This window comes from Pleuronectes platessa, chromosome 7, assembly GCF_947347685.1.
Source record: "Pleuronectes platessa chromosome 7, fPlePla1.1, whole genome shotgun sequence".
NCBI lineage: Eukaryota > Metazoa > Chordata > Actinopteri > Pleuronectiformes > Pleuronectidae > Pleuronectes > Pleuronectes platessa.
Genome location: NC_070632.1, coordinates 9,712,529 through 9,729,734, shown reverse-complemented (window position 1 = coordinate 9,729,734; position 17,206 = coordinate 9,712,529). Strand labels below are relative to the sequence as shown.

At 41.3% G+C, this 17,206-nt stretch overlaps 3 protein-coding genes across 3 annotated transcripts; all 3 read right to left on the bottom strand.

Annotated features, from left to right (window-relative positions):
* Positions 1–314: 314 nt before the first annotated feature.
* On the bottom strand, positions 315–5,706 carry odf3b (outer dense fiber of sperm tails 3B). Its single transcript, XM_053427430.1, has 8 exons — positions 5,575–5,706; positions 3,390–3,532; positions 1,803–1,917; positions 1,507–1,710; positions 1,240–1,341; positions 1,028–1,149; positions 800–940; positions 315–723 (listed from the first exon to the last, which is right to left on the bottom strand). Exons 2-8 carry the CDS (start codon positions 3,402–3,404, stop codon positions 631–633), a joined length of 792 nt encoding a protein of 263 aa, XP_053283405.1. The 5' UTR covers positions 3,405–3,532; positions 5,575–5,706; the 3' UTR covers positions 315–630.
* A 386-nt stretch (positions 5,707–6,092) lies between these two features.
* On the bottom strand, positions 6,093–9,833 carry zgc:77752 (uncharacterized protein LOC393862 homolog). Its single transcript, XM_053426987.1, has 12 exons — positions 9,643–9,833; positions 9,459–9,539; positions 9,151–9,269; positions 8,703–8,840; positions 8,339–8,610; positions 7,928–8,230; positions 7,583–7,828; positions 7,389–7,505; positions 7,193–7,294; positions 7,012–7,092; positions 6,830–6,940; positions 6,093–6,727 (listed from the first exon to the last, which is right to left on the bottom strand). Exons 1-12 carry the CDS (start codon positions 9,831–9,833, stop codon positions 6,605–6,607), a joined length of 1,884 nt encoding a protein of 627 aa, XP_053282962.1. The 3' UTR covers positions 6,093–6,604.
* Positions 9,834–11,578: 1,745 nt separating this feature from the next.
* On the bottom strand, positions 11,579–16,786 carry LOC128444482 (ADP-ribosylation factor 4). The gene is made up of 6 exons (XM_053426989.1): positions 16,573–16,786; positions 15,669–15,749; positions 15,458–15,567; positions 14,191–14,262; positions 13,118–13,243; positions 11,579–12,995 (listed from the first exon to the last, which is right to left on the bottom strand). Exons 1-6 carry the CDS (start codon positions 16,637–16,639, stop codon positions 12,915–12,917), a joined length of 537 nt encoding a protein of 178 aa, XP_053282964.1. The 5' UTR covers positions 16,640–16,786; the 3' UTR covers positions 11,579–12,914.
* Positions 16,787–17,206: the final 420 nt, after the last annotated feature.

The following is a 17,206-nucleotide window of genomic DNA, read 5'->3' as shown; positions in this document are numbered from 1 at the left end:
TCTCCTGGGGGTGTTCTTTTTTCACATACACACTTTATCTTTACACACACATATATTTGCTTCTGAGGTTAGATTAGATATAATTCTATTTATCCACACATCGGGGGAAATTCACTTGTTACAGCAGCAGGCAGGTCCAAAAGAGTTAGACAAGAGAATAACGTACATGCATCACCTCTTTCTATATAAAAGAGAACCCCCCCCCCCCGCAAACATTTCTTGGTCTTGTTCACTTCACTTGACCGCATGCTGTAAGATCTGTTTGACCTTCGACAAAAGAATAAGCATGTACTTCAAAAACCATTATGGTCAGTTCTTTTTATTTCAGAAGTCTCGCAAAGTTAATTTCCTCCAAAATATCTACCAAGAATGTGAATTAAACAGTAAGAAGAAAAAGCTGGACTATAAAAAATAAGGCGGTTTGAAAAGGACTTTCATGAGAATCGTGTTGAATTAATACAAATGTCATGACACTAAAAACACAGACAGCGTCATAAGCCTGATAAAGTGGCAATTACCAACACAACAAGCTCTTAATCTGTGGTGATAAAATCTGATGTAAGGAATCCAGAGTCGCTTTCTTTGACGCTGTTGTGTGATTTCTTTCCAGTCATAAGAGATCTTGTGTTGTCATTCAGGCACAATGACAATGAGGGGTGAGATGAATTCTGAGTGACGAATCCCGAAGGAGAAGCTCGGAGCTTTAGGTTTTGTCTGGGTGACCTAGAAAGAAAACATTTAGTAAGTGAACGACATCCAAACCTCCTTGATGATTATTAAATATAACAGGGTCTCTTACCCGCTCAGGACAGTGGGAACCAGGCCCTGGTTTCTGTGTGGTTTCCCCAGGAGCGAAGTTGCGGCCGGTCATGCTGAACCGTGGTGGTCTCTGACTGTAAGTACAGGGGTCCACCACTTTGTAGGCAGCGGGGCCAGGAGTCTGGAGGTGAGATGAAAGATATCAAGAGTAAATCAAAAGATTTCTATAAATTCTATAAAAATTGATTTCATGATTGTGCACATGTACCTTGGTCAGGTCCTCGTGGAAGCTTCCAGTTTTGCTGCGTCCACGGAGTGAGTGGGCGGGAGCTGTAGCTGTGACCACAGTTCCAGGTCCCAGCACACAGGGCAGTGTGTACGAGGCTGGACCTGCAGAACGGGACCATTGTTAACTTTATATTCTTTCTACCATGAAAGTTCTGAAAAACTAAAGTTGACCAAAAAAATCCAATATGTTACCTGGTGTCTTGTTGATCGTGAAGTCTTTGCTTCTCCCAAACAGAGAATAAGCAGGAGCAGAGTTATAGGTCATCTTTCCTGAAAGCTCAGGGGAGTACTGCCCTGAAGAAGAACCAATAGAAGTTCATATTTGTTAGTAAAATGTATCTGATGAAAAACTCAAATGACAACAGTCTGCATCACAGGGCTGGAATATTGTTCACATGTATCGGAGATCAACAATGTTTCATTTCCAACTGCTTCTAATGTCTAATTGGTTTTGCTGACCTGGTCCAGGGCCCTGGAACAATCCCTGCTCCTTTGAGCGGCTGTGCAGTGAATACACAGGAGCGCCGCCTTTCCCTGTTCTGGTGATGTTAGAGTCGATGAGGTACTTTGGTCCAGGGGAGCAGCTCGACATTCCCAGATCATGACGTGTCCCAAAGCTGAACATTGGTGCTTTGAATTTAGTAGGGTCATGTTTAGAAACACCTTTATTGGAGGGAACAAGAACGTACAATGTCAGTTATAAAATGAAAATTGTGTTCGAGGTGAAAAGGGCTTGATGGAAATGTTGACTCTACCTGTGAGTCCAGGCAGCGCATACTTCGGCCCTGGGCTTCCATAGAGGGCAGCAATGGGTCCTCTTGGTCTGTGGGGCCTCCATGATCCAACCCAAACTTCAGAATTTTTTACTTCCTTTAAGAGATCGTGAATGAAAGCACATTTGTATTTTTTTCTTTCGTGTCATAAAATAAAAGGAGTAATAAAATGAGCTGTCACTCATTCACTCGGCGTTGCTGTAGGGGGGAAATAAGTTATTTTAAAAAGTGACAGAATGCCATCTAGGGCTGTGTTGAGGCAAGAAAACATATAATTCCAGGTATTTAAGTGGATGATTCAAATATTATTAAGTACATTGAGAAAAACTGTTAGTCACTTTCAAAGCTGTCAAACACAAAGCTTTTGAGGGTTTTAGTAAAACAACCAACATTGATGGAAAACTTTCTCATAGACTTAAATCGAGTTGTCATAAAACTCATAAAACAATCTCATTTAACCTCAACAGTAAGATACAGACTAAAACTAGAGCTGCTAGCAGAACTGTGTGGGCCCGAGCACTTGCGATCTCGGGACCTAATGTGGCCGTGGGGGAGGGCCAACAGGGAACGGCTCTGTGTTGAGTACGTTTTGTGCATCACGGGAAGGATAAACATGTAGCTTCCCGCGTCCGGCACGCAGCACTGGACCACACCAGCTAATCAAGCATTACAGTCCACACCATAAAGTGTAGACCACATGGTGAAAATTGAATGTAAATCAGATTTAAAGTTGTAAAACAAGGCTTACCGCCATTTATCAGTAGGTGTTGCTATTTCTATCACCAAAAACAGGCTAACAGACAGGTCAATAACCCGCTCTTGTTTCCCTTCAGAACTTTTTCTAGTCGAACACATCAAAGGAATCTGTGACCACTGACACTGTGACACTAAAGCAAACTGACAAAAAGGAATTACTTTCGCTCAATGAATCCTATGAAGTCTTCTTTTGTATAAAGCCCGTTTCGAGGGAAATAGTCACTTTCATTTTTAACCCTTTGATATACCTTTGCATCGGCTCAGTTTTTATTTTCTATATCTTTTCAGTGAATGAATTTATCCATTTAGTATTTCAGGTCTCCCCAATTAATCCTTATTTCAATTCTTCCTTTGTACTTTTTGCACAAAAATAATTTTTGTACCTTTACTCTTCCAATGCACAACATGGGTTGAAAATGACCCGTATTCGTTTCCTGTTTCTTTGCTTTATGTTTGAAACAAATGTATTTTATCATTTAATATTATAAGCACTCATTATATACCAGATTTTTGATTACCACAAATTACTTTTAACACATGGGTCAAAACTGACTCATACCGTATGTATTCACTACCGAACAACTGCAAGTAAGTCTTATATTACAATCCATTACTAGTGAGAAAGTGAAATATGTACAAGCTGTTAGCTAGCTAGCTTCTATTCAGGCTAGCTAATCATAGCTTGATCAACAGAATAAAACTCGTAATATAACTATATACTTAATAGACTGATAGATGTGCGTTTGAAAATATGATTTGGATTCTCTTTATCCAGAGTGTTAGTATGGCTGGTCGCAACCATTTCAGACTTACGGTTGATATGATCATATTGATGCTGTTTGAAGAACAGGGTGAGGAAGAGGAGGAGGCAATTCTTGGTCTGAAATCACTGATGCTGAGGACCCAGACTATGTTCTACAGGATCAAGCTGGAGTTGGTCTTGGAATCCAGTTCTCCTAAATCAGAGAAGGAAGAATAAGATATAAAAGAATATAGCAAAGAAACACCCAGCCATGCATGAGATAACAAAGGAAATGAATACAGTTACGTTTTGACCCATGTTTTGCATTAGAAGGGGTTCGGACAGCTTGTGTATAACAGGGTTAACATATTCAGAGTAATCACCTGAACATCTAAACTCAACAGTGCAGTAAATCGAGGAAAAGACTATAATGGTACACGAGAAGAATGACAAACAGCTGATAAACTTTCCGCTGTACCTTGCAGAATTGAGGGCAAACGAGAATGAAGAGAAGAGCTGACAAGAACTGCAGAAGATGAAAGAAAGATTAATTATGTACGATGACTATCAGGAGCCCAGTGAGGAAGTGGCGACAACGAAAAATGAGAAAAAGGTGGTAGATGACCGTATTATTCTAAAGGCAAGTGAGTGGGAATCAGGACTCAGACAGGAGAAAGAGAATCTGGCAAATCAATAATCTGGAGCTCTTCAAACAGCTGAATATCCAGGTCTGTGAAAAACAAGAAGACTCTGCTGAGACAGACTGGAGAAAACTTCAGGAGAGAAACAATGAGGTCAGAGCGAAGCTGAAAGCTTGAACATATTAGAATATTCATCAAACATCGCGAGCGCATTAGGTCTGGAGAAAATGTAAGTATTCTGGAGTAATTGGAAGTGGTTGTTGGAAATGACTCAACACCGCCTCCTAAAAAGCAACAATCCTGTCTGGTTTAACCGATCTTCACGAAACTCTGTACTCACGTGTATCATGACCAGACTGAAAAAAAGTCCTGACACACTTAATGCAACAGGAAGATGGCCATTTTGGATTTAGTGGCCGGTTTGGCCATTTTACACTAGAGATGTACATCTTTACTAGCCTCACGATTCGATTACGATTCAGCACTCAATGATTTGAATCACAACTATGCATCTCAATACATCTCAATGTATTACATCCACAATTTTCTGTATCACTGCATATGGCTGCTTTTTCCTCAATTAAAAAAATCTGACCGTGTGACGTACAGTACACTAAAACTTTGAGTTAGTTTTAGTGTTTTTGTTGTTACACAGAGATTGAACAAAGTCCACTGAAATTCAATCTCACAGCCATAAGACTGCATTATCAATGTTTTGAGGCCCTTCTGACAAAGTTTGACATGGTTGTGGTCAATGGACGAGGAGGAGTACAGACGTTAAAATACACATTGTGTAAAAAGGCCAAAATGGCCACAAAACTCAAAATGTCCGACTTCCTGTAATGTTAATCAAATTGGTGAATGGGACTTTTTCTTTTGTCCAGTCTTGATACACGTGTGTACTGACATTTCGTGAAGATTGGTTAAACCAGACGGATTTGCTGCATTTTAGAGGGCGCTGCTGAGCCATGTTGCCAGGCCCAATTAAATTTACTTCAGAATACGTACATTTTTCATGACTGACACACCTGCAAAGTTTGGTGAATTTTTGAGAATGTTCAAGCCGTCAAAAATGCAATTGATTTCCCCAAATAATCAAACTAAAAGCAATAGGTTGTTCGCAGTGTTGGTTGCTGGGGCCGTAAATAGCAGGGTTGTTTTCAGGGACAATTTTCAAGTCCAAATATTTCCCCATGAAAACATATAGCTCAATGAAATATTGAGTTTTCAGGGCATAACATTAAGACATAAACATATAAAGTAAATGTCTCTCTGTATTTTCTAGATCCTAAATTATTCCATTGGCTAATTTAATGGAAACAATTTTTTTGACTTACACCAGAGCAGCATTAAAATCAGTCACTGATATTTTTTTGGGGTTATTTAATAAAACAGCTAAATCATCATCTATTGGTGTATTCTATATATTTAAATTTTCAGGTAAAGTGAATATAGTAAACAAATGTACCTTGTCACAAATACAAGATGTCTGCAGAGGATATTCAAGCTTATGAAATCAGTGACTGCTTTCATTGAGACTTCATGGTTAAATAAACTTAAATTAATAAAATAATATCAGACAAAATAGATGAATGAGTATTATAAATATGTTTACCTTGTAAAACTCCTGATCGTACTGCCGGTGGCCGTCTGTGGCAGCTTTTATTTCCTCACAACCCAAACTCAGATTGTTTACTGGTAGTCAACTTCACCGCGACAATGTTTCTATGGAGATGACTCTTTGACAGGCATACATAATACGTGTGTGTGTGTGTGTGTGTGTGTGTGTGTGTGTGTGTGTGTTTAAACAGTGGAGGAATTCTCAGCATGTGAATACACGGTAAGAATGGTGTAAATGATTAATTTAGTAAAAAAGGCTGTAACAGGGGTCACACTTAACTAAAGTACAGGAGCTTTCACTCGAGTGAAAGTAGACATGACACAAAGATTAGATCAAACCAGAAAGATTCAATCAATCTGTGACATTATTTACAAATTATATAAATGTGAAGGCAAATGCATAAGTTCATCACCTAAGACTCAATTAAAAAAAATCTGACAAATGCTCGAAATATTTGTTCATCTTTCGCTCCCTTTTGCTGATTGACACTGACATGAATTTATTGTGTTTTATTGGAGTTCTGTGAAAGAATGAGCGAAAACACAAACACAACGACAGAGCATTTAAGATCATAGTTATCAAAGATATTCTTTGTATTTGTATTTTTTATTTTATCTAACAATATAGACGCAGTAGAAACAGCTGGTTTTGAACTTACATGAATTGTCCACTTGTTATATTTAATAAATATAAATAAATTATAATTAAGTTGCAACAGTTGGTTGTGAAGGAGATTCCCTCACGTAGAGCTGCAAAAATCATTGTTTTCACTGCAGATGTTTTAATATAATGTAAGTATATGTATACTTAACATCAATGCAGGCTCGTGACAGTGAGTCCACACCCTGAAACTGAACAAATGGAGTTCACCTTAACACCTGCTGTGTTCTTGCAAGTCAAAATGTAAAAAAAATGAATACAAGTTAAAAAATTACACCTCTTGATTTTGTTCACAATCGGGTTTCCAGGATGAAATACTGACTAATTTCAAAATAAAGACTCCTCAGGTTGTTGTCATCGTTCTTCAGAGTGGAGCACTGGTGCTGCGGGTCCTCGTCAGGTGACTGTAGGGGTGCAAAGTTTCTCTCAAACTGGCCTTCAGGACCTTCATCAAAGTAGCAAGGTTTCCAATTTCCTCTTGGGGACGCTAAAAACAGACAAACAAATACAGAATTCCACACATAGGAGTCTTCCAGGAGCAGAAGCACATGAGAGGCTTTGAAACACCATCATTCCACATGTGTCTCACCTTTGTTAGCGCTCGGATGAGCCGCAGCAGCACCTCCTCCTCTCTGTGAGGACACAAGCTGGTCACTGTGCTCACACAGCTCAGCAGGCAGTAGATGGTGTGTCTCTGTGGCTGAAAAAAAAAAAAAACTCTTCAACTCTTTCTCAAAGTTTCGTCATTCTGGGCCTGGCCGATGTCCTTACCTTCTTGAGCACACTGAGAGACTTCCTGTTTTTTGCTCCAATACACAACCTGTGCACATCCTCTACACTTAGAACCGGCTCCTGGATTAGGATTAAGAATCAGAGAGAGATTTCTAGCACAGTGTGTGAAGCCTCTCCTGGACACATTGGTGTAACCGGCATATTGTTCAGTGTCACTGACCCTTAATCTTTCCAGCCAGGTCCACAGCAGACAACTGAGAACGTGAGGGTCTGACTCAGTGACCAGCAGAGCCCATCCACAGTCACTACTGTTCAGCTCCTCCTGTTGAAAAGTGACAGTATTATTGAGGCATCAGGGGACAAACTTAAAATGATATGTAAAAAGAGCTTCTCACCAGTGTTTTATCTTGTTTTACCTGCAGCAGAGCCGATCTCTGCAGTATGGTTTCCCCTGGAGTACCTTGGCCTGCCAGCGCCTGAGCAACAGCCCGGGCCACTGAGGCTGGGCCCGGATTCTGTGGATTTCTACACAGCTTCCACAAGACAAAAATCTGAATGTTTTAACGCGTTCAAATTTTCAGTTTTATTCTTAAGCAGGAATCATAAATACCTCAATGTTGGAGCTGTATTTGGAAAACGTTACCTTAGCTTTGCACAACCTCTTAGTGCAGTTGTTGCCGGTTTTCATGGTGGACATTGGGATGTTGTGAGACTCCTGTTTGGAGATCTGGTGACCTGGTGAAAGTTTGGCAGCTACCGGATTGAACGGCTTCAGATCAGGCCGCACCAGATCCTGCACACACCAGTGCTTCTCATTTCCAAGAGCTGCGGTGCAGTATGGACTCAGCTCCAGATCCTTCAGGTCAGAATGTAAGAGAGTGAGAAAAGGCTTGATGATGCTGTATGGATTATTCATTTATTTAAATACTGCTGGATGCATAATGTGAAATCTGACCTCATTCACTGTGATCTTGCTGAGGTCAGAGTCGCTGTAGCTGCGTTTGTCCAGCAGGACGTCTCTCTTCCTCTCCAAGAATCCCAGCGGCTCGTCCCACGAGGACGCCGACCCCGAGCCCTCCCACGAGCCCTTCTGACCCTCCCTCTGCAAGGGCAAGTACTGCTTGGCCACCAGGGTCTCCCTCACAGTCCTGCTCAGGGTCCTCAGTGCTGACCTCTTCTCCAGCTCAGCTTGCACCTCTGGAGGAGCAGGGAGACCCAGGGCCAGGCAGGAGATGCGCACACACAGGAGGTACACCACCTGATGAGATGGTCCAGTGGCAGTCAGAGATGAAAAATGAGTTCTGCAGTGTGTAGTCACGTATGGTCATGGCACAGAGTCAGTGTGGTATAATGATCAAGTCCTCACCTTTGGTGTTTGTCTGAGGGTGCGTCCCTCCTGGCCGTGCAGCAGCAGTGACTGTCGGTTCAGGTAATGCTGCAGGGTGAAGGGGGCTCCGTGCCGCAGGCTGAGGTCTGGATACTGGATCAGCTGAGTGCCAAGCAGGCGAGCAAAGTCAAACACCTGGCTGATCTGTGCCCGGGTCTGGATAGAGCGAGGCCGTTTGATCCGCACGTAGTGGACGGCCTCGCTTGGGCTGATGCGCAGGGTGTAGATCAAGTAACAGGCTATCAGCACACCTGAGCAGTGAGAGCACATGGATAGGAGCAGTGAACGTACAGGACGTGACAGAGACATGTGCACACGGCGACTGATGCATGTTGAATCCTACCTGTCCTGCCCAAGCCTGCATGGCAGTGCACGGCCACTCTCCCCTCCCTCACTGCAAACGCCAAAACCTTCACCCCATCAATTATCCCAACAAGGGAGGACACACCGAAGTCCGGCATCGCGAAGTTGTAAAAGTAAACTGCAAAACACAGGAGTGCATTTAGGTACATAATGTAAAACGATATGGATAAACTGTATTTGTAGGGGCACAGCACACAAGATAGTGTAACTTATTAGTAAGTGTCCCATAGATACAAACCACTACTCAGCTGTCTCCTATAATATCTGTTCATATATTAACTGCTTCTATTTATTCACATCTCCCACTTTGTGATTGACAGAGGGCAGTCAGTGCAGTTCTGATCATCTTAACATTAATGATGTACGATAATGTATAAAAACACTTAACTTCATCTTAAATGTTGAGTATTTGTCAGAGTATTTCTCACTGTCATTGTCCATGAAGATCTGTGGAGAGTACGTGAAACCACTTTCAGGGTCGAGGGGGGGTCCACAGTGAGCGTGCTCTCCTGGGAACTGCATGTTGACGATTGACCGGATGTTCAACCTGGGAAAAAGTCAAAAAGTATGAAGACAACATGAGACGCTAGTGCTGTTGTCTTAGAAATAACATTGATTGTTCACTTAGAAAATAATATGCAGGCTCATAATTCCTTTATGTTCTCATGAATCAGGCATATCCAGACACTGCACAGACACACAAACATTTGCAGGAATAAAACAAAATTGTGATTACCTTTGAAACTGCTCTATGATGTTGTACTTCTCGATTAAATGTTTGGATGGTCGTGCCATGGCAATTATATCATCCGTCACCCTGGCATGAAAATGAAGTTCACGATCAGTAAACGACCACATCATGTTTTTCCTAGATCCTTTAAGCAAATAACATCCATGAGGGTGTGGTCGAACATTCTCACCAGGAAGAGAAAAGGCCTCGGATGACCTGTTGGCTTAACTTCCAGCACTCTGGTCCTTCATAGCGACAGTCTATTCCCCCACAGGCCAGCAGACAGAGAAGTCTGGGAGGGATGGCCCTCACCAGGTTCTCCCTGGCCTGGGAGTAGGAGGGCCGTGGTACCGGTATGTGCGGGGTCAAGGTCGGCATCATCCTGCACCTCAAGCTCAGCCTGAACCACCACAGAGTAGATATGAGGAGCTATGTCTCGTCCGGGCTAACTCGCCGTCTCATATCACTGAGTTTCTGCAGTTTGAAGAAGATACAGCTCGTGGTAATAATGAAGTAATCAGTGATTAAATTGAATGATTAAAAATGCATGAATCAAATCAGAAACGTACCTTTCTGATTATGTTGGACGGTGAAGGTTTTAATCCCATGAATATATCATCGTGAACCGAGAAGGAGAGGAAGGGGGCCGAACGCAGCATGTGCTCGTCTCTGCTGACAGATACACACTCACACTGGGTTTGCTGACCCAGCTCCACTAATCCTGATTAACTGTCATAAATACATTAGAAGAGACATTCACACACGACCACAAGCCAATTATATAATGATCACACCTTCACTTCTAATCACTGTGTATGAACGACACCATTACCTGCTGCTGGTGTGCATGGCTATTTAGATTGTGGTGCGTAGCAAATGCTGATAACTGAGCTCGCTACTGTTGACATACACAAGAAGAGGTCATGGTATTCTGGAGTCATCAGAACACATCGGCAGTTTCCCTTCCTTCTATAAACAGGTTTAAATAAACAATGTATGAGCGGAATTATGACTCTAAAAGAAGCATTGAACATTGGAATTAATTAATAAAAAAAACATTTCTATTCATTTCCTTTTAATATAATGACCCAGTCAGAGCGAAATTACACATACCACACAGCAGGTTTTGCTGCATGCGGCTGTGGACATGTCGCCCCCTGCAGTGCAGCGATGGGAGCAGTATAATACTGATAGCAATTTAAAGAGGGAGGTGGCAACACATAGTGCTCCTCTATAGGTGAGTGATATTAGCTCCTGTCCCTTAAGGATTTTACATCTTCCTCCAGCCCAACACACAGAAAATAGTATATGATATGAAAGTGCTGCTTTTTCTTGTTGTCGAAGTCATATCTTCCCTACAACAACCTTATAACTAGAAAAACACTCAGTAGGCTGGAGAACTCCCATAAAACTGTCCCAATATGAAACCACAGTTAAATTCACAAGATCTGGATTTCTATTTAGATCTGCTCTAAATTACACACTCATGTATATCAGTCCTGTAAACATGTCCAATTTAGCAGAAACCACATTATTCTGAATGTCTATGTATGCAAGTCTGTTTCTTCACCTTGATTAAAAGCAACATTTTAAAGACACATTCAGTAAAAAAACATTTACTGACATTAACATGTAGCCTTATTTAACAGAACCAGTTACATCAACATGCAGACGTGTTCTCTCTGTGCCTCTCGTCTCGGTGTTGTTTCAGTATCTTTAGTAGTCAGAGCAAAGGTCTCACACAGAGCAGGGCATTTCTGGTGTATTGCTCCTAAGTGCAAGATTAAGTGAGACACGTTAAAGCTTATTAAAACCTGTTACTTTTTTCCTGGGGCTGTTTTCAGCATGACCACAGAAGCAGTTTAGTTTGCCTCCAGCTTAAACAAAGTCAATGATGAAAGGAGAGGAAACAGCAGAACATAATTTCTTCATATCAGCTAGTTCCTGGTAGAAGGTGCAAACTGTGTTTTACTGTGTTGTGATGAATCTGAAAGTGAAGAAGCATGACCCACATCTGTGAATGTAGTAATAAGTAATGTTTTATATATTAAATGGGTTAACGTTTCATATCCTGGTGAGACGACCACTGCATATTCTAAACAATGACTTGAGTCCAACACAAATAATATTTTTAAACACTGGCTTTATTCAGAGCTTTTTTGTAAAATATTTGTAGCGAATAATATTCAATACCAGCAGCTCAAGAATCTGCAAGCGTAGGTTGGAATGTATGACCCAAATAAATCGATGGGCAGGTAAGTGTTTGTGTTTCAAAAGATGAAGAATACAATACAGAACTTACCAACAACCAGTACAACAAACTCAGCACTAAGCACTGCCAAAACAAACCCAGAGCAACACAAAAGAACATGCTACGTTAGTGAACCGCGCTGACATTGGCCTCATGTCAACACTTAGAGATGCTTCCTTCCCCTTTTAGGGTTAAATAAGATTTACTTTCAGAGACAATACAGGAACCGAGATTTTTATTGGATCAGTTTTCATCGTGGTTGTTAAAAAGAAAGGAAGAGGAGTGAGGACAACTTCACAAATATTCAAACAGGATCGATTCCTGGTTAATGGTACAGTCAAGTTGCGATGGAACCATCTATATTCGACCGATGTTTTGATTCTGCAGCACCTCACCATAAACTGCAGCATAAGTGGAAGTATGCTATTGCAATATTTTCTCTTTCAAAAGCTAAAAAAGTCACGAATGCATCTTAGGGAGGGAGCATGACCTACGAATGAGATGAGGGAAGGATTAGTCAGATTTGTGTAGAGGGACCAGAAGGCACAATGTTCCTTTTTTGGATCCATTTACAGAGAGGCCACGTGGTTCCACATCACCATCAAAATAAATCACTGCAATCCTCCGTCTCGTTCAGGCCTGAAGATAAATGATTTGGCATGAGATCGAGGGCAGAGCAGTGAAGAGAACAGCGTCAGGTCTGCAAGGGAGGCCCACAAGCAGCTGTGGCAGCTTAAAAGATGTCCATCCCCAAAACTCTATCATCATCATCCCCCCCACCCCCAACTTAGGCTCAACAATGAATAGAAGTCCAATAATGAGGCAAGTGGTTGATTACTGCAAATGCTGCCTCGCCAGAAGCCAAAATGTCGATTGGAAAAGCCACCTGCTTTTTATTGTTTCTGATAAATTTCCATATTAAGCCATTTGCTCAATGTGTAACTGGATTAAAACTTGTTGTCACGTTAGAGTTTGGTAACAAATGGAGAAAAGTACAGAAAGTGAAAAGATAATGTTAATCGCACTGATAACAAAATAAGAAACAAGTAATAGTAAAATTTCCCAAAGATGATTATATTGTCCACCAGCCTTGTCCCTCTTTGAACATCGGTGCTTGAAGACCAAATGTTTCTGTATGAGTGTCTGTGCCTTCTCTCTCCTGTGCTGTGGTGTTCAGTCTCTCTCACTCTCTGTCCAGCCGTTCTTCATTCCTAGGAAAGTTCTTTGGATAGCCAGTCCATTCCTTCATACAGCCCAGTGCCATGGGTGGCGCAGGTGGACTCAATGTGCCACTGTGGGTTCAGAGATTTTATGGTTTTAGTTACAGAGAACATCAATAGCACTCTGTGCACATGCTTACAGATTTGAATTTTACTGCAGGTGTAGGGATCATGCCTCTGATCGGATTACTCACATTTTTGTTGCGGAGAGTCTGCAGGCGAAGTCGGTCTGAGAGCTCGCTGACTGATAAGGCGTTGGGGAGGTCCTGTTTGTTAGCAAACACCAGCAACACTGCGTCTTTCAACTCGTCCTCCATCAACTAGAGGCAGAAAATAGAGAAGAGGAACAATGAGATTTCGTGTTTGCCTGAAGACACTTAAAGAAATTATTAAATTATAAGAATTTAACTATAATTACATCGATATGGTTCAGAAAAAAGTCAAGTGACTGGATAGAGGGACCGTCAAAACCAGCTGGGGCTCAATGGAGCAATAATGCAAAAACAGGGTTTCTGCACAATGAATGAAATGTAGGATACAATGAACAATAATATTCAATACCAGCCGCTCCAGAATCTGCAAGCATAGGTTGGAATATATGACCCAAATGAATCGCACAGGCAGGTAAGTGATTGTATTTCAAAAGATGAAGAATACAATACACAAGTTACTAACAACCAGTACAACAAAGTCAGCACTAAGCACTACCAAAACAAACCTAGGGCAACACAAAAGAACAAGATAATTTCTGCTGCGTTAGTGAACCGCACTGACATTGGCTTCATGTCAACACTTAAAAGGTGGTTCCTTCCCCTTTTAGGGTTAAATAAGATTTACGATACAGGAGCTGGAAGTTTACTATAGCATTTATAATTCTGGTTGTTACAAAGAAATGTAAGAATGCAATTACTATACAGGGTCTTTATATTTCTTAAACACATAAAAAAAAAAACGATTTTCAGTTTCACTTGACCTTCGTCTGTTAGTAGGTCATATTTTACCTACAAAAATAGTCATCCAATACAGAGCTTTTACATTCCTTGATATAAACAGGAGTTGAGGGGAAGTAACTGACAAAGATTAAGTTTCAGCCGGCGACTGAAGACAAGAGTGTGACTCTGCTGTTGTAACGAGTGTGGGAGGGTCATTCCAGGAGGAACAAACAATAACACTATTTGTTCTAATTTAGCCACGTCACAGTATAAGACTCAGTGCACACTGACGATAACTAACCAGCCCTACTGAGCTTCACATAATAAATACGTACCATCTTTGAGAGTTCTTCTGCAGACTCTTCCACTCGATCTCTGTCGTTACTGTCCACTACAAAGATGAGGCCCTGGATGGATAAGACAGTAGAGTGGTTAGATTTACCCTTTTCTGAATTTTGATAACGAAATGAATGCACCGGTACTAAAAACACTGCTGATGTATAAATTACAACTATTTTGAGAAATTGTCAAGTGTTGCTTTAGATCCAACAACAAAATTTGATCTGGGGAAATGAAAGTACCCTTTATAAAAGTGCAACTTTAATAAATATTTTTTACAAATAACAGCACCAATCCTAATCAATATGATAAACACACTTTAAATTATTTTTTTATACATAGATGTATATGTATTGTTTTAGAAGTGTCATTTTCACATAACCTAAAATGTAATTTGTAAGGTTTTCCATTTGATTACTTATTTTGTTTTTGTTTCACCGCTTTGTATTTGCTCCCTCTCTTCATTCAGTATATAGGTCTCTCGACCACTGCTTCTTTCTTTCTCTCTCTCTCTCTGAGTCGGGTGAGCGACAATCATAAAAGTGTGTCAACATTTTACGTCAAAACCTCAACGAAAAGTTGTGCAAGGCTCATTTCACTTAACACAACAGCACAACATCACTGTGGTATGAACCTAAAGTCATTTACGATCCTCCAGTCAACTGTGAGAAGACAAAGAAGAACATCAATGGCTCCAACATGTTTTCTCTTCAGGTTCATACCTAAGTGATGTCGAGCTGCTGTTCCATGTGAAGTCACCTTTCCACAGCTTGCACCTCTGAAGGCTTTAATGTAACGTGTCCCCACACTTGTGACGACTTGTCTCCGCCCTTTTTTACATTACAACATTGACCCCAGAGAGGAAGGTGTTGTCATGTGAGCTAAACGAGACACGGGATTGACAGGTTTACTGACAGTCATCTGTGATCTGCAGTTTGCTAGCAATCCAGCTACGTAGGTAGCTTGAGAGCAGTTTTCAGACATGAACTCTGGAGAAATGCAAACTCCAAACAAAGTCCAAAGTCCCCATTGTCCAGTTTATTAATAATATAGAACTAAACTATATTCTTCTAAAAATCTAAATGCTTAACTTTAACATGTATTTTTTGCATGTAACTTTTACAGTTTTAGGGAGTATCAGAACTTTCATCTACTTTAAGTACTAGAATGATAACACAAACATTACTGTGACATTAAGTATCTGTGGCTGATTGGACACTTGTCCATATTCTAAACACAGCAGAGCGACAGTCCCTCTCATACCTGTGTGTTCTGGAAGTAGTGTCTCCAGAGAGGTCTGATCTTGTCCTGTCCACCGACGTCCCACACAGTGAAACTAACATTTTTATATTCTACCGTCTCCACATTGAAACCTGTGCAGGGGAGAAAGAGAGAGAAGGAACAGATTTTAACAACACACGTGTATTGCCAATGTGAGAAACACTTAAAAAAACAATGACTGGTGATCTCTTACCAATGGTTGGGATGGTGGTCACAATTTCTCCAAGCTTCAGTTTGTACAAGATGGTTGTTTTTCCTGCAGCGTCCAGCCCGACTGCAGAGGAGAGAAATATGGTCATTTACATGAGGGGAGGACGAGAGCCACAGATAACAACATGAACTCTGAATTACATAACCAGCGTTGTCCTACAGATCTCCACACGGCAGAGGACACGTGACTGTACGAAGCCAATCACCTGGACCGACACTTAATGATTCACTAACGAGCCGGGGAAACCAATCCATCGTTATTACAGCTGCTAACAAATAGTTCAAGTGACAACACGTCAGTCCCGTACTAACCGGAAGTAGCCTTTAGAGTCAATAGTGACTTACGTCCATTTAATGCGAGGACTTGGTTACATGATAACTAGTTGGATAAAGTTTTTTTTTAAAAAGGCAGCACTGTAATGAGTCACAATCTAACATGGTTGTTCACTTAAAAATTAAACATTATTTCAGTAAGAATTATCGAGTAAAAGACAAACGGCAGCATCAGTCCAACTTTGTATTAACGAAGCCAAAAGTCCAAAATAAAAGCATTGAAGTAATTCGGTGTTTATTTGAAGCTGTTTCCGTGACAAAGTCGCCGTCAGCAGCCGAACTCCCTTTTAAAAACACCCGGACTCCCATCAGCCGAAAACTTGCTTGTCAAAAGTGCCTTTACTTTAAATTCTCAAAACTCCCAACGGATCGAAACAAACGCGCGTTACTTTTAACTCCCAGGTCCGGTCCCGTGTCCTTCTTTCTTTGACTTGGGAAAGTTTGACACGTCCAGAAGCCGTCAGCCCGCAGCCCGTTGGGGACTAGCTACCTCCCGTCGAGCCGCGGCTAAAGCTAACGAGCGCTAGCCCCCGCACTCGCAAGCCATCACTCACCCATCAGGATCCGCATCTGCTTTTTACCGAAGAACCGGTCGAATAGAGAGGTCAGCGTGAGGCCCATGGCTGCGCGGGGACAGGCGAGTGTTGTCGTGGGGGGAGAGAAACGCTGCTGGGTTCGCTCCGGCAAAAGAGAGGCGGTGATGGAGGCTTCTCTCGGTTCCTGCTGCTCTGATTCACCGCGACTGCCACGTCCGGGCCAACGTGGAATCAGCTACGTCATCACTTTGAATCAACTTTATCGAAACGCGTGGACAGACAGTGACGCGTTCCGGTTTCCTTGAAGACGGAACATTGAAGGAGGATTGGGGTTAAAAATATAAAATATATAAAAATAAATGAAGTAGAATAAAAAACAGTTAAAAAGATGCTGTGCTAAAGATGAAAAGCAAGTGGTAAAATAAAAGGAGGATTGGGTTAAAAAAAAAAAAAATCAATAAGGGTAAAAACAATAACAACGATGTTGTGCTAAAGATGAAAAGAAAGACGTAAAATAAAAGAAGGATTGGGTTAAGGGCTGTCCCAAGTGCAAAGTGCTTTTATTGTGATGCAATGCAATAAAAATGAAAAATCAATTACAATCAAAATACGGCTGGAAAACAAATCAAATTTGAAGCAAGGTTCTCACGTC

What these genes read in the sequence shown, in the direction of transcription:
- odf3b (XM_053427430.1), bottom strand. An exon ending in TGCGCTGCCTGGACTCACAG is followed by an intron (nt 1,711 to 1,802) that starts GTAGAGTCAACA and finishes CCTCCAATAAAG; the next exon opens with GTGTTTCTAAACATGACCCT. An exon ending in GTTCCAGGGCCCTGGACCAG is followed by an intron (nt 1,342 to 1,506) that starts GTCAGCAAAACC and finishes GTTCTTCTTCAG; the next exon opens with GGCAGTACTCCCCTGAGCTT.
- zgc:77752 (XM_053426987.1), bottom strand. Translation starts at nt 9,833, where the DNA reads ATGATGCCGACCTTGACCCCGCACATACCGGTACCACGGCCCTCCTAC. An exon ending in CGAGGCCTTTTCTCTTCCTG is followed by an intron (nt 9,540 to 9,642) that starts GTGAGAATGTTC and finishes TTTTCATGCCAG; the next exon opens with GGTGACGGATGATATAATTG. An exon ending in CTCTCAGTGTGCTCAAGAAG is followed by an intron (nt 6,941 to 7,011) that starts GTAAGGACATCG and finishes TTTTTTTTTCAG; the next exon opens with CCACAGAGACACACCATCTA.
- LOC128444482 (XM_053426989.1), bottom strand. Translation starts at nt 16,639, where the DNA reads ATGGGCCTCACGCTGACCTCTCTATTCGACCGGTTCTTCGGTAAAAAG. An exon ending in GACCACCATCCCAACCATTG is followed by an intron (nt 15,568 to 15,668) that starts GTAAGAGATCAC and finishes TCCCCTGCACAG; the next exon opens with GTTTCAATGTGGAGACGGTA. An exon ending in AGACTCTCCGCAACAAAAAT is followed by an intron (nt 12,996 to 13,117) that starts GTGAGTAATCCG and finishes CTGAACCCACAG; the next exon opens with TGGCACATTGAGTCCACCTG.